General features: G+C 41.7%; 1 protein-coding gene across 1 annotated transcript; it reads right to left on the reverse strand.

Moving 5' to 3' along the window:
- Positions 1–958: 958 nt before the first annotated feature.
- foxred1 (FAD-dependent oxidoreductase domain containing 1) lies at positions 959–9177 on the reverse strand. The gene is made up of 12 exons (XM_057821919.1): positions 9045–9177; positions 8688–8949; positions 8373–8593; positions 6442–6552; positions 6260–6378; positions 6101–6195; positions 4996–5097; positions 4843–4919; positions 4549–4709; positions 4337–4466; positions 2413–2517; positions 959–2332 (listed from the first exon to the last, which is right to left on the reverse strand). The coding sequence occupies exons 2-12, from the start codon at positions 8821–8823 to the stop codon at positions 2078–2080; spliced, it is 1512 nt and encodes a 503-aa protein (XP_057677902.1). The 5' UTR covers positions 8824–8949; positions 9045–9177; the 3' UTR covers positions 959–2077.
- Between the last annotated feature and the right edge of the window lie 3997 nt (positions 9178–13174).

Here is a 13174-nt window from a genome sequence, read left to right on the forward strand (position 1 = left end):
AGAAGAAACGCTACTCTTAGGCATAGGCGGAGTTTGACTTTTGGGGCAGGGGGGCCACAACATGTTGATGACCCCGAAACGCAGTGTCAGCAATAAAATTAACTTACAAGAATATAATAAGTTGACAATGAGCGTTTTCTTGGTTCCCTTCATTCTTGAGGGGAATTCTAAATCAAGCTGCTTATAGGCAATACTTTTTGCCAGTATCGTCATCCATTGAATAAGGTGCACCCGCCGGTGTCTTGCCAATGTAGTTACCCCGGTCAAAAATTATATCGCCTGGGCGGAACCATATGGAGGTAGATTTGTGTCCTTATTCAATCAAAAAAAAGTTGCTTCAATCAAAATATACATTTTCAACCCAAAAAAAGGTCGCTTTAATTAAAAAAAAAAAAAAGTGTTTGAATGCAAAAAAAAAATTGAAACAAAAAAATGCATGTAAAAGCTTTTTTTTTTTTTTTAATTGAAGTAATGTTGATTTGTGTTTATTATTCAATTACAAAAAGTTGGTTCAAAAATATTTTTTATATATTTTCAAGAATAATCAAAAAGAAAAAAATACAATCATTGAAATAGTTTTGGGATGCGAGAAAATATTTGCGATTGAAAAATTTGCATTTGAGCACTGAATTTTTAATCGGAAAAGTTTTGATTGAAGCAATCCTTTTTGTGTATAAATCATTTAATCCCCCTAAAAATTGCTTCAATCAAAAAAAAAAATTCAAAGAAAACATTTGAAAAATAAAATTGCCCTCCATTTTTTTTTAATTACATGCAAAACAAATGACAGTCTAAGTTGCTAGTCATATCTGTTCGAAAAATAATTTTGACCAATTATAATTTTTTGTTCAATTCATTTTTGTTGGTTTTATTGCTTTACAACGTTCATATATTAGGAATTCAATTACACGCAATGACACTTTTCGGCCACCAGGGGTGCCTGACCCCCCCTTAAAATCCGCTTCTGCTCTTTAGACCTGCAGTATGAACCTAGCCTAAGGCACAATTCCGATTTTTTTTTTTCGTCATGTTATTTGGCGTGCCTGTAGACTGTCGTTTTCCATTGAGACCGTTCAAAGCACCGTTAAAAAAATATTTGATATAGAGCACTGCCCTCAACATGACTCGAAAGCAGGGATTTTAACCTCTGTCCCAATTGTTATTTGGCACCGATTGACCGTGGAAATTCGGAGATATGATCCTTTTAATGTCACAATAGGATCTATTCAGACGTGGAACTATTTTCTCCTGTAGAAGGGACTCGTGCTCTTTGTCAAAAGATGCTTCATTTCTGTAGATGTTTTTTTTCTCTTGCTGGAATGATTTTTTTGTATTTCTTCGGCTTAAACTGGTCATGTAATAGGTTATGGTAATAACAGGTGATATAGATAACTTTGTGCTGAGAAAAATGTTTAAAAAAGAAAACATTGTAAGCAGTTACAATGTTACCCATGACTTGAGTATTCTTTTCACCAAATACGTTTTTACTTGGACTCGAGTACCTTTTTGGATGACTACTTTTAAGGTTTTGGGCTTCTCCACTCACCACTGTTCCTGACACAAGAAACATCAGCATGACTGACTCATCTCCAGATCTCATAAAATTGCTTTTTTATGAATAGCATCTACAGTATTTGAACATGTCATTTCACATCATGTGATGAATAAATGTCCTTTTATTTCAGACTCAGGGGGATCTTTATCCGTAGCAGAACAGGAACTACATATATTTGGTAGATATGTCGTTATCTTGATTGATTCTCCTCACTAGGGTGCTGGAGACTATCCCCTTGGGCAGCAAGCTGAAATGTTCCTATTACGCACATTTGATCAATTGTGTACACAAATCTTAGTTTCAGTGTTGTTAGTGCTGATTTGGTTTGTTTAGCGCCGTCAATGGCAGCTAATATGTTCAAATGACCCCTCCGTTTCCAGTTGATTCCCATAAAATCTTCCATCAGGAATACAATATAACCAGTTGTCCGGCTCTTACCGGCTAACTGTTGTCGTTTGACTAACGGCAGTCCCGTGGATTTGCTCCGCTAGCTAGTCTTATCCCAAACAGGTGCAAACGGCTTTAGACAACGTTCCTCTCGAACACGGGCTCCCCGTCGACGATACGCCGAAAGCCGAGGCGGCTCAGGTCCAGCGTGGTGAAGCCGCCGTCCAGGATGAGTTCGGCCACGGCGCGGCCCACGGCGGGCGACTGCTGCAGACCGTGGCCGCTGAAGCCCGTGGCGAAGTACATGTTGCTGACCAGCGGGTGCGTGCCCACGATGCCGTTCTGGTCCAGCGTGTTGTAGTCGTAATAGCCCGCCCACGCGCTCGTCACCTGCGGGCGAGCCGCGTACGCTTGGACTTTGAAGTAAAACCTGACGGTCCCGCCGAAAAAAACCCGTTTTAGGGACTTACCTTCAGCTTTTCAAAAGCCGGAACGCGATGTGCCAGATGGGGCCAAAGTTTCTCCTGGAAGAATTGATGGTCCACATCTAGATTGGATATATCCGGCTCCTCCCCCTGACACGACAAAAAACAAAACCGCACTGAGGATCATTACAGAATTTTCTCCAGTTAAATGTGGACAAGACAGAAGTGATCATTTTTGGGTCAAAAAAGGAAAGGTCAAAGTTAAGCAGACACCTTAGCACAATGTCAATTACAGCTACAAATCAAGTCAGAAACCTTGGCGTAATTATTGACTTAGTCCTAAAATTTGATAGCTATCTAAAGTCCGTCACTAAATCTGCTTATTACCACCTGAAAAATATAGCCAGAATTAAGGGGCTTCTGACTCAAAAAGACTTGGAAAAACTTATGCATGCATGCATTCATTTTTAGCAGATTGGACTATTGCAACGGTATATTTACAGGTCTTGATAAAAAATTTTTAAAAATCAGTTAGAAGCTGCAGCTAGTACAGAATGCTGCAGCCAGAGTCCTCACAAATACAAGGAAACTGGACCACATTACACCGATTTTGAAGTGGTTACACTGGCTTCCAGTGAGTGAAAGGATAGACTATAAAATACGATAAAACACTTAATTGCCTCGGACCAAAATACATGCTTGATTTGTTAGATTCCTATGAAACATCTAGACCCCTGAGGTCGTCTGGAACTGGTCTCCTGTATATTCCGAGAACAAAAACCAAGCAGCATTTAGTTATGCTCCTCACCTCTGGAACAAGTTACCCCAAGTTCTGAAGTATGCTCAAACTGTTAGCTTCTTTAAATCAGGGCTAAAATCGCTTTTGTTTAACACTGCATATCCATAACTGTCAATATATGTCAATCTATTTGCTTACTATTCCTCTTGTGCTTATCTCCATTGCTGATTTCAATTATTAGCAGTAGTAGTATTTATTTTTTTATTATATTCATGATTAAATGCGATTTTTATGTATAATTTCCTATCTCGATTTTGTTTGTATGTTCTATTGATTTTAATTAGGGCTGTCAAAATTATCGCGTTACCGGGCGGTAATTCATTTTTAAAATTTTGTTGAAACATTTGATGCAATTAATGCACATGCCCCGCTCAAACAGATTAAAATGACAGTACAGTGTCATGTGCACTTGTTACTTGTGTTTTTGGAGTTTTGTCGCCCTCTGCTGGCGCTTGATTGATTTTATGGTTTTCAGCCCCATGAGAATTGGTGGTGCTTAACAATGGCGATTTTGGCGAGCTACTAGTTTATTTTTTGTTTGAAAATTTTACAAATTTTATTAAAACGAAAACATTGAGGGGTTTTAATATACATTTTTTATAACTTGTACTAACATTTATCTTTCTATCCATGGATCGCTTTAACAGAATGTTAATGTTAATGCCATCTTTTTGATTTATTAAAAAAACTCAGTAAAAAGTCAAACAAATGCAGTACTTCTGTATAGTATGTTGAATGTATATATCCGTTTTGTGTCTTATCTTTCCATTCCAACAATAATTTACAGAAAAATATACCATATTTTATAGATGGTGTGAATTGCGATTAATTAATTTCTAAGCTGTGATTAACTTGATTAAAAATTTTTATCGTTTGACAGCCCTAATTTTAATGTGGTTTTTATGATCTTCATGTGATGTAAAGCACTTTGAATTGCCTTGTGTTGAATTGTGCTATATAAATAAATTTTTTTATGCGATTCATTCCACAACTATTTGGTGTCAGTCAGGGTCAGAGTCAAATTTGACTAAAATGGCTATTTTGTACAATGGAATTCCCCTAAAGTGGCTACTCAGAAACAAGGTTTCTGGCTTGCTCTTCAATTTTGGACATTGGTCCTTGAGACTTTTTGTCTTTTCTTTTTATGCCCGAAGCGACTTTTTCCCCAACCTGGTCCGGCGACCTCCCGGCAATGTAGTTCCCTCCGAGCCCCTCTCTCCTGAAGTAAACGCCCGAGTGGTCGATGAGAAAGGGCGTGTCGAGACCGGGACCGTCAGGACAGTGGAACACGTAGATGAACCTGAAACACAATCCCATTAGCGCAACAAGCAAAAGGCTCTATGGATAGCTCTTCCCCCCCCCCCCCCCCCCCCCCCCCCCACCGTTTCCTGGGTTCGACAGGAAGCGGAATTCCCGCCAGGGTTTCCCTGCATCCGAGTCCCAATCCCAGCATGCCGGCCAGTTTTGCCGAGAAGGCCCCGGCCGCGTTGACGACCAAGACGCACTCTACGGGTTGGCACTCCAAACTGTTTGGCATCTGCACCTGACGAGCAAGTTATGGAGCGTCAAGATGAAAGTTTTTCTACTCACTTCAAAAATAGTACAGCTGACAGCAAAGCACTACTTTTATGTTTTGGGTTTTTTTTTTTTTTTTTTTTGGTAATGTTTGCGCTCACTCTGACAGATTTGATCCTCCTCAACTCCATCAGTTGACCGTCCTCCAAAGTGGCTTGCATAGATGAATATTTGAAACCTGGCAAAAACCGGGAAGTTGGGACACACGACCCCGTCGACGCCGCATATGGAGCGAGTCGGCGTCTCGTACCCACCGGTGACTTCTCCGTGACACTGAATGACGCCCATAGAAATGGCTTTTCTTCGGAACGCGTTGAGCAAACTCCACGGGTCGAACCAGCCCTCGTTCTCCAAACCTGTACACAGAAAATATGTCGACGGCGTCGTTCTCGTCGACGATAAGGAAAATATTTGGTCGGCCGACCATTTTTTTCGCGATGCCGACAACGAGCTAAAACGTGTCTCGAGAGACTAAAACTTAACGAGACCAATGCCAAATTTTTGTCAGACGAGACGAAAATGCGACGTCGTTTCTAGTGCTGCGACAATTCATCGATTAACTCGAGTAATTCGATTAGAAAAAAAGATGGGAATTACATTTTGCTGCTTTGAGTATTCGTTTAATTAAAGGGGTGCTGTAACGGTTTGTTTTGAAAGTGTTTGCATTTTGATGTATTGATTTGGGTGGATACACTGCCCTCTAGTGGCAAAAGTGAATATAACTCATTTCACCTGGCTGAATCCAGCTGCTCCCTGTTAAGAACAACATAAGCAGAGTTTTTTGTGAGCTAATGTTTTTATTTCATTCGTAATTTAGTTTATTTGTATGTTTCGCAGTTTTTCGTGGGAATATGTGTTTGAACCACTTGTTAAGAGCATTGTAAAAAAAAAACAACTAGCTTTTAAGCTAACGGTAAGTTAGCTAATTGTTCTTTTGTTGTACTGAGATCCTCATTTATTCATTTTCTTATACTGTCTGAGGCTCAGCTCAGGTATTTTAATTTTTTACGGTCCTTATCCGATGACTCAATTATTCGAACCAACAATTCAATTAATCGATTCATCGAATACTAAAATAATCAATAGCTGCAGCCCTAGTCGTTTCCGTCACGTGTTCGCAATACGTGACATTGGCTTACTGTACGTGTGGTACGTCAGCCTACACCGTAGCAGTGTTTGTGTATCATTTTGATGACTTTTCATCCATTTTCAGATAAGTGCGACAGGATGGGATTGGAATAAATACTAGAAGAGTTTTATATTTTTTAAAATGTCATTACTAAAAATTAAAGAGGCATTGAAAATGTACGGTACTTGAAAAAAATGAATGACCTGTAGGAATAAAGTCTAGCTTCTCACCGTACGAAGCAAGCGCTACGTCTTCAGCGTTGATCCAGGGAAATTTCTCTTTGAGTTGCGTCGGCGACAGAAGGCACACTTGCGCTCCGGCGGCCCTTCAAAGCACAACGTTTTTGAATATTTGCCGGACGGACTCCGGTTCGTCTTGGAGCGGCGGACCTCTGAGCCTGGTAGTTTTCCTCCATGACGTGCGCCGCCTTGTCGTCGGCCAGGAACAAGTAGCCCGCCTGGTTGAACTGCACGTCCACGGCATCCTCGTTCAGAACGGCCAAGTGCTCCTGAGGGACGGGATCGGCCTCAGTCGTAGCGGACGCCCGCGAAGGGTCTCGGCGCGCACCTACGTTGATGTTCCTCAAGAAGTGGGCGGACGCCAAGGACAGGCCGATGTTCTCCGGCAAAGAGAACTGCTGGCGGATCCCCCCGGCCGACAACACCGTCGACGCCTGGGAGTACTAACGACGACAAAGAATTCAGAGTTGAATCGGTAAAGCGGTAGGCACGTGTTTTTTTTTTGTGTGTGTGTGTGTGATCAAAAAGTAATTCTTAGATCAATGAAATCAAATTTAGATCGTCTTCCCATATGTTGTAGGGATAGAATTGACCCTACCATTATTAAGTGAATTATTTTCATGGTGTTCAAACTTACATTTACCCCTTTTCACTTGCTGAATGTGCCAGTCCACTTTTCCCCCTCAAACACACGTTTGGTTGGCTGATGACTTGACCCCCCCCAACCACACACACATTCACGCTCACACAGCCCTGACATAAATACATGTTGACAACATGAAGAAGAAGGGGGATATTAGAAGTATTTTTTTTTTCGGCCAGCAGCAGCCACTGTAAGAAATTTTTAAAAAGCGCCAATGTTGTGGAGGTAGTAAACACACCACTAATTTTGCTACTGAAAGTCGGACCTGCATCAGAGTTGGCGTAACATTAAACTGTGTGAACTTGCCAACCTGCAAAACTCGAGCACAAAACTGCTTAGAGGGAAGTGTCCTTCTGTTTGGGTTTTGTACTGTTATCATGAATTAAACTGTGAGAAATGTGCTGGAAACTATAGAACAAGAAAAACACTAGCACGGAGCTGCTTAGAGGGGGGTGCTGCATAACCTCATATGTTGCACACACAACTAGGGCTGTCAAAATTATCGCGTTAGCGGGCGGAAATTAATTTTTTAAATTAATCACGTTAAAATATTTGACGCAATTAGTGCACATGCCCCGCTCAAATAGATTAAAATGACAGCACAGTGCAATCCCAACTTGTTACTTGTGTTTTTTGGAGTTAGGTCGCCCTCTGCTGGCGCTTGGATGAGACTGATTTTATGGGCTTCAGCACCCATGAGCATTGTGTAATTATTGACATCAACAATGGCGGGCTACTAGTTTATTCTTTGATTGAAAATTTTAGAAATTTTATTAAAACAAAAACATTAAGAGGGGTTTTAATATAAAATTTCTATAACTTGTACTAACATTTGTCTTTTAAGAACTACAAGTCTTTCTATCCATGGATTGCTTTAACAAAATGTCAATGATGTTAATGCCATCTTGTTGTTTTAATAAACAAATACAGTACTTGTGTGCCGTATGTTGAATGTATATATCCGTCTTGTGTCTTATCTTTCCATTCCAACAATAATTTACAGAAAAATATGGCATATTTTAGAGATGGTTTGAATTGCGATTAATTACGATTCATTAATTTTTTAGGCTGTAATCAACTCGATTAAAAATTTCAATCGTTTGACAGCCCTACTATAAAAAATTGGATGCTGCAAGCTACCCACACTAGCGTTGCGATCGACTGGTCGATCGTGACCGACGTAATGATCGCCGCTGATTTAGCATATCAATGAATTAGGTTCATATTTGTGAGAAATACAGCCCTGACCCTCGTTCACCCAGTCTGTTTGGTCTTATGAATGTCCCAGCCCAAGCAAAAAGTGTACATGCAGGTTATGCCTTTATATAGTAGTTCATTTCCACCAATTTGCCAGTACTAGCTTTGTCTAAAATGAAGCACTGAAATTTTGAAATACACCCTTGACCTTATAGCGGATGTTTGTTAATGGCTTTCCATTGTTGGTAAAAATGTATATTACAACACCCAGACATAAACATATTACCCCCATGCTGTCATCCAGTTCATTTTGGAATTGATTTCAAACTTTGTTTTTAATTCTATTAATAGCCTGGCTCCTTCTTATTTGTCGGAGGTGCAGTGGGGTGATGGATCTTTTGCAATCAATACATGAACACTTACCGTCGTGTCCTTCTCTACCACGACGACTTTGAGCCCGCCCCGGATCCCCTCCTTCTTCTTGAGCCAGTAAGCGACGGACCAGCCTACCACGCCGCCCCCCACGATCACAATGTCGGTCCTCTCGGGTGGCAGGTCGGGGTTGATGTCCAACGGGCTCCAGGTGCTGCCCGGGAGCGCGTCGGTCAGCTTCTTTCTCGAGTCGCTCAGCTTGGCCTCCAGATCTCCGGGAGAACATGGTTTTAGCAACAACAACAACAAAACATAGACTTTCCGTAGACTCCGCACAATCCCTTGCACTTTGCCGGGGTCCGCTACCTTTAAAAAAGTCGTTCCGCAGCGGCGTCGCCACCATCAGACCTCGGCGTGAAGGTCGGAAGCCACGCGACCGCCGGAGCTCCGGCAGAATCCCGAGGTGGCGCACATTTGCACGCAAGCTTCGCCACGTTGCCATCGCTTCGCTCGGTCGCTAAGCTCCTTGACTGGAGTGAATGTTATCCAAACATTGTTTCTCGCGGTGGAAACAAAATTTGACAGCGGTGAAGAAAATGTGCAGAGATGGCCGAGCAGGCAGCCTTCCCTAAAATCAAAACAAAATAAAAGCATCATTTTGCTATCGATCCGCGTTTCGGTCAATAGTTCCTCTTTTGTAAAAACAAATCAACTTTACAGCACCTCAAGAAAAAACTGAAAATAAAAGTAGTGAACCATCTATTTGAAAATGTTCCACTCGTTTAGAAGTACAAAATACTTTGAAAAAGTGTTACGGAAGTGTGCTTAGTGCTATCGACGGCTTCACATTGGTGTAAGAGCGTGTGACGTGACCACAGTTGCCCAATGACAAGCGACGGATGCGCCCAAACAGACAAAAAGCATGAAACCCTGTGGGGAGGAAAAAGCAAATTAAAACATGAAAAATGACAACCAAAGGAAAGTCTTTTTATTTTTTTATCAATTTTGCTTTTGAAGAGCGAGAGCTTACTATTTAAACCAGTTTCCAATTCAACAAAAGTGTTGAAACCGTTTGAAAATACTGTTTGTATTGAATCGGAACATGCACATTAGTGAAGAGAATGCCACCGGCCGCTAGGGGTCAGGGCCGTTCCATAGTAATGTTATTCCTCCTAATAGTGGGAGAGTTAGTAGTTGTATGAGACATTTATGCTGTTGTGTCGTGATATTTGTGCTCTGCACATATTTCTCTAACTGTACTTTCTTTTAGTGTCTGTTAAGATAATCATTAAAGGGTTATTAAATATTTGCTTTTGCTAATGAATGCCTACAATCAAGTTTAAGTGTTGACGATTGATTGCTAGAATAGGATGCTTCATGAAACTGCCTCGTCACTACGACCCGTTCAAACCGGCCTAGGTTCCACAGGTCAACTTCTAGGACAAGACACAGACATTAAGAAACTAGACTGTCTGGGACATTTAAGAAATCATATTGTTGCATTTTATTATTTGCCAAACGCCAATGCTTCATGAAATGTTTTAGCACATATGTATAGAATTCCACCTACATGCACACACATAGCCCAAAAAATACAAGGGGTGTCGCCAGCTCGCTTCCCCTTCCCTTTTAGGGCAAGACACCCATCTGTTGCTAGGGCCAACCCCCAAATAAAAAAATAGGGCGCGGGAGGTTTAGTCTAGAGCAGTGGTCTCAAACCGGTCCTCAAAGGGCCGCAGTGGGTACTGGATTTCATTCCAACCAAACGAGAACAATCCCTTTTCACCAATCTGGTGTCTAACAAGTGTAATCAGTTAATTGCAGTCAGGTGCTGCTTACTTTAGCAGAAACCTCATTGGTTGAACTGTCTGTTTTGGATCTGTTGGAACAAAGACCAGGACCCACTGCGGCCCTTTGTGGAATCGGTTTGAGACCCCTGGTCTAGAGCGTTTTTGGTGACTGCATAGTGTCATTCCGGATTCCACTGCTTAGGCCCTCCCGCTCTCCTTGCGCAAGTTCACAAAAACTGAGTGCCTTCTCTCCTTATTTTGGGTAATAATATTATAAATGTCTACCTAAGGGTTATTGTTTGAACTTGACATTTAATTGGTCCTTTGAGCCAGAGTGCGAAATACCTGGAGTTTCCAGAGGCGGAGGGGACCTCCGGTCAAGACTGTGCACGGCCTCGCTTTGCGAGGTACTGGCTTCACCTCCGCATCTGGGTGTGAAGGGTTGACAGAAAGCCAAAGGACTGAAGGCATCTCAAGTTCGGAAATTTTACTCACCCAAGTGTGCGAGATACTCTCTGTGTGATTGACTTTCTTTAAGGCACGCGGTGTGCCCGGTAATGGTAATAGATGCACCTTTTTGGCTTTTGAAGCTCTCCTTGCGCAAGTTCACAAAAACTGAGTGCCTTCTCTCATTATGGGTAATATTATAAATGTCTGCCTAAGGATTATTGTTTGAACTTGACAGTGTCGATGATGTGTATCTTGTTGTATTTTGGGTTATATATGTACTGAGATATACATGTTATCAGTCTTGTTAGTGCTTGTCGTTCTGTTTTCTTTTATTCACTTATGTTAGTATGCTGTGGCTAAGTAGCCATGTTTCTTGTTCTTAAGGGTTCCCTCATCTTTGTCAATAAATGAGAATTGTAAATTGATATTGAGGGGTATTTCTTCCAATTAGTAGCTGCCATGTGAAAGTACTCTTTTAACTTTTGCATCTCCGCGGCCCGTGGTAGACTTCATTAAAAAAGATGACGATCCAATGAGTAACGGAACACTTAGAGTATTCAGGGCTACGGAACATGAATCTCCGTCGAGGGAGGAAAATTGTATCTTTCCCGGTTCGCCGCCGGCTGCCCGTTCGTGAAAATGAAAGCGCATCTGCTTTGTAAAAAATATCATTTCACGCCCAACAGAGCGCAACGTGGAACGATTGGTTCCCCTGAAATGACAAATCAGCTGTTCTATTTGCTTCCCTGGAATATTTCAAAAAGAATGACTGGAGACTTAGAACAACTTCATAGAGTCACAGTTTATGGACAATGAACGCGCTGAATACAAAAGAGTAAAGGTTATCCAGGTATGAGGCGCCAGGGAGCAGTATTGAGCCACACAACGCAGATAAGAAATTTATAGAATTTAGAGATCCGTGAGTCCAATATTTTTTTTCAAAGCAATTCTATCCAAATTTGTATTGAAACCAAATAAAAACAAAATAGAAAAATATCAGGTGAAACCACTTTTTTTCCGTTTTGAACTGAAAATACTTATAAAGGATGGATGTGATTTCAAACGAATGATTCGGATGGACTTTTGAAAATCCAACAAGCTCATATTTGATTCGGATTTCCCATAAAATGGGACCGCCGCTCCCAGTCCAAATGAATCGGACGTGTCTCGCCGTCAATGAGACAGGCCAATAGCTTTTGGCGTTCTGGTCCATTTGTGCCATATTTGCCGCCGTCCTATCCGAAAAGACGAGTGTTCGGACCACCGGCGAATTGGCGCACAGAAGCGCTTTCGTGACCGATGCTAAACCGGGGAGCTCATTAGCTTTGCGCAATGAAGAGGTTGGATTTAAAACTCGGCGGATAAGCCCCGGCTTGCCGGTCGGCCGACCTGATAGAAGGCTCACTAGCGAGTAGAGTTCACCTTACTTTGGTTCTTGTTGTACGGTAAAGCGGGCGTATAGATGGCGGATCGGTTTACAGCAATTGACCCCAGAAGCCCGCGTCCATCTTTCGGCCTAAATGAGAAAAGGAGCGTCTGTCTCGTTAATCACGCAAAGGTCAAGACAGCTTACTCATTTGATTGATAGACACACTTTGTTTTTTTTATTTTTATTTATAGGTTCATCCACGCCCGCAGCAGAGCAGATGAGGCCCACAAACAGGCCCAATACGTACGTCGTACAAAAAAAAAACTGCTACTTTGCACGTGACTACATGCATTCAGAATCAAATAAGGGGAAAATCAACAATTTTCATGAATAAGGCCATCAAATACAAGTTCAATACAACCTCCATTATAATTCAATGAAAAAAAAAAAACAATATAAGAGCCCAGATAGTGCAAAATTACGACAAGAATACAAAATATGATCAATTTGATTTTGGTCTCAAATCCTAATCATGCCAGTAACTTGTATCATATGATCTTTTTTTTTTTTTTTTTTAAATTAAAGACGGCTCATTTGTGTTACTTGCAATGAAAGTAGACCGAGGTGAAAGCAAGCTGGTTTGAATTTCTCATTGAACTAACGGTACACCTTCAAACTTCTTCTGCTTCCCATTCAACCAGTTGAACTTGTTGGGCCGGGTTTCCCCTATATATAAGCGATTGTGGTGCACTGCCACGCCTTGCAAATGAGACGGTTTTATTTTTTTTTAAATTATTTTTAAAGCCATTTCAAACTAGCAGCAGCCGAGTGTGAACAGTTCAGCAGCAACCTATTCATTGTGTACTGTAATGTCTGTAACTAAGCGCGACCCTCTTAAGAGATGATCGGACTGGGGAGCTGTGACACGGGGGGAAGCGACTAGGAAGAATGGGAGAACGGGTGAGATTGCGAAAGGTAGCGGACGCATGTCGCGGCAGCACGGTTATTTTGTTTCTTTATTATTGTTAATACAATAAAGTGGGTAAGCCAATACAGACTCCTCTCCTTCTTCCACATATCTGGGGCATGACAGTAGTTTGGGTCGGACTTTTCGGAGAAAGTGAGCGGTGGAATTTTTGCCGAGAGGTGGGGCCCAGAGCGCCGCCGCACTAACTTGGACAACGAGGGGCAGGGGTACTTACAGTATATCTGTGCTATCAGGCTGTTACGGACAACGGATATAC

Source organism: Corythoichthys intestinalis, chromosome 18 (genome assembly GCF_030265065.1).
Source record: "Corythoichthys intestinalis isolate RoL2023-P3 chromosome 18, ASM3026506v1, whole genome shotgun sequence".
In the NCBI taxonomy this organism is placed as follows: Eukaryota; Metazoa; Chordata; class Actinopteri; order Syngnathiformes; family Syngnathidae; genus Corythoichthys; species Corythoichthys intestinalis.

What these genes read in the sequence shown, in the direction of transcription:
- foxred1 (XM_057821919.1), bottom strand. Translation starts at nt 8,823, where the DNA reads ATGGCAACGTGGCGAAGCTTGCGTGCAAATGTGCGCCACCTCGGGATT. An exon ending in CGTAGCGCTTGCTTCGTACG is followed by an intron (nt 5,098 to 6,100) that starts GTGAGAAGCTAG and finishes TTCTGTGTACAG; the next exon opens with GTTTGGAGAACGAGGGCTGG. An exon ending in CGGCTTTTGAAAAGCTGAAG is followed by an intron (nt 2,333 to 2,412) that starts GTAAGTCCCTAA and finishes GCTCGCCCGCAG; the next exon opens with GTGACGAGCGCGTGGGCGGG.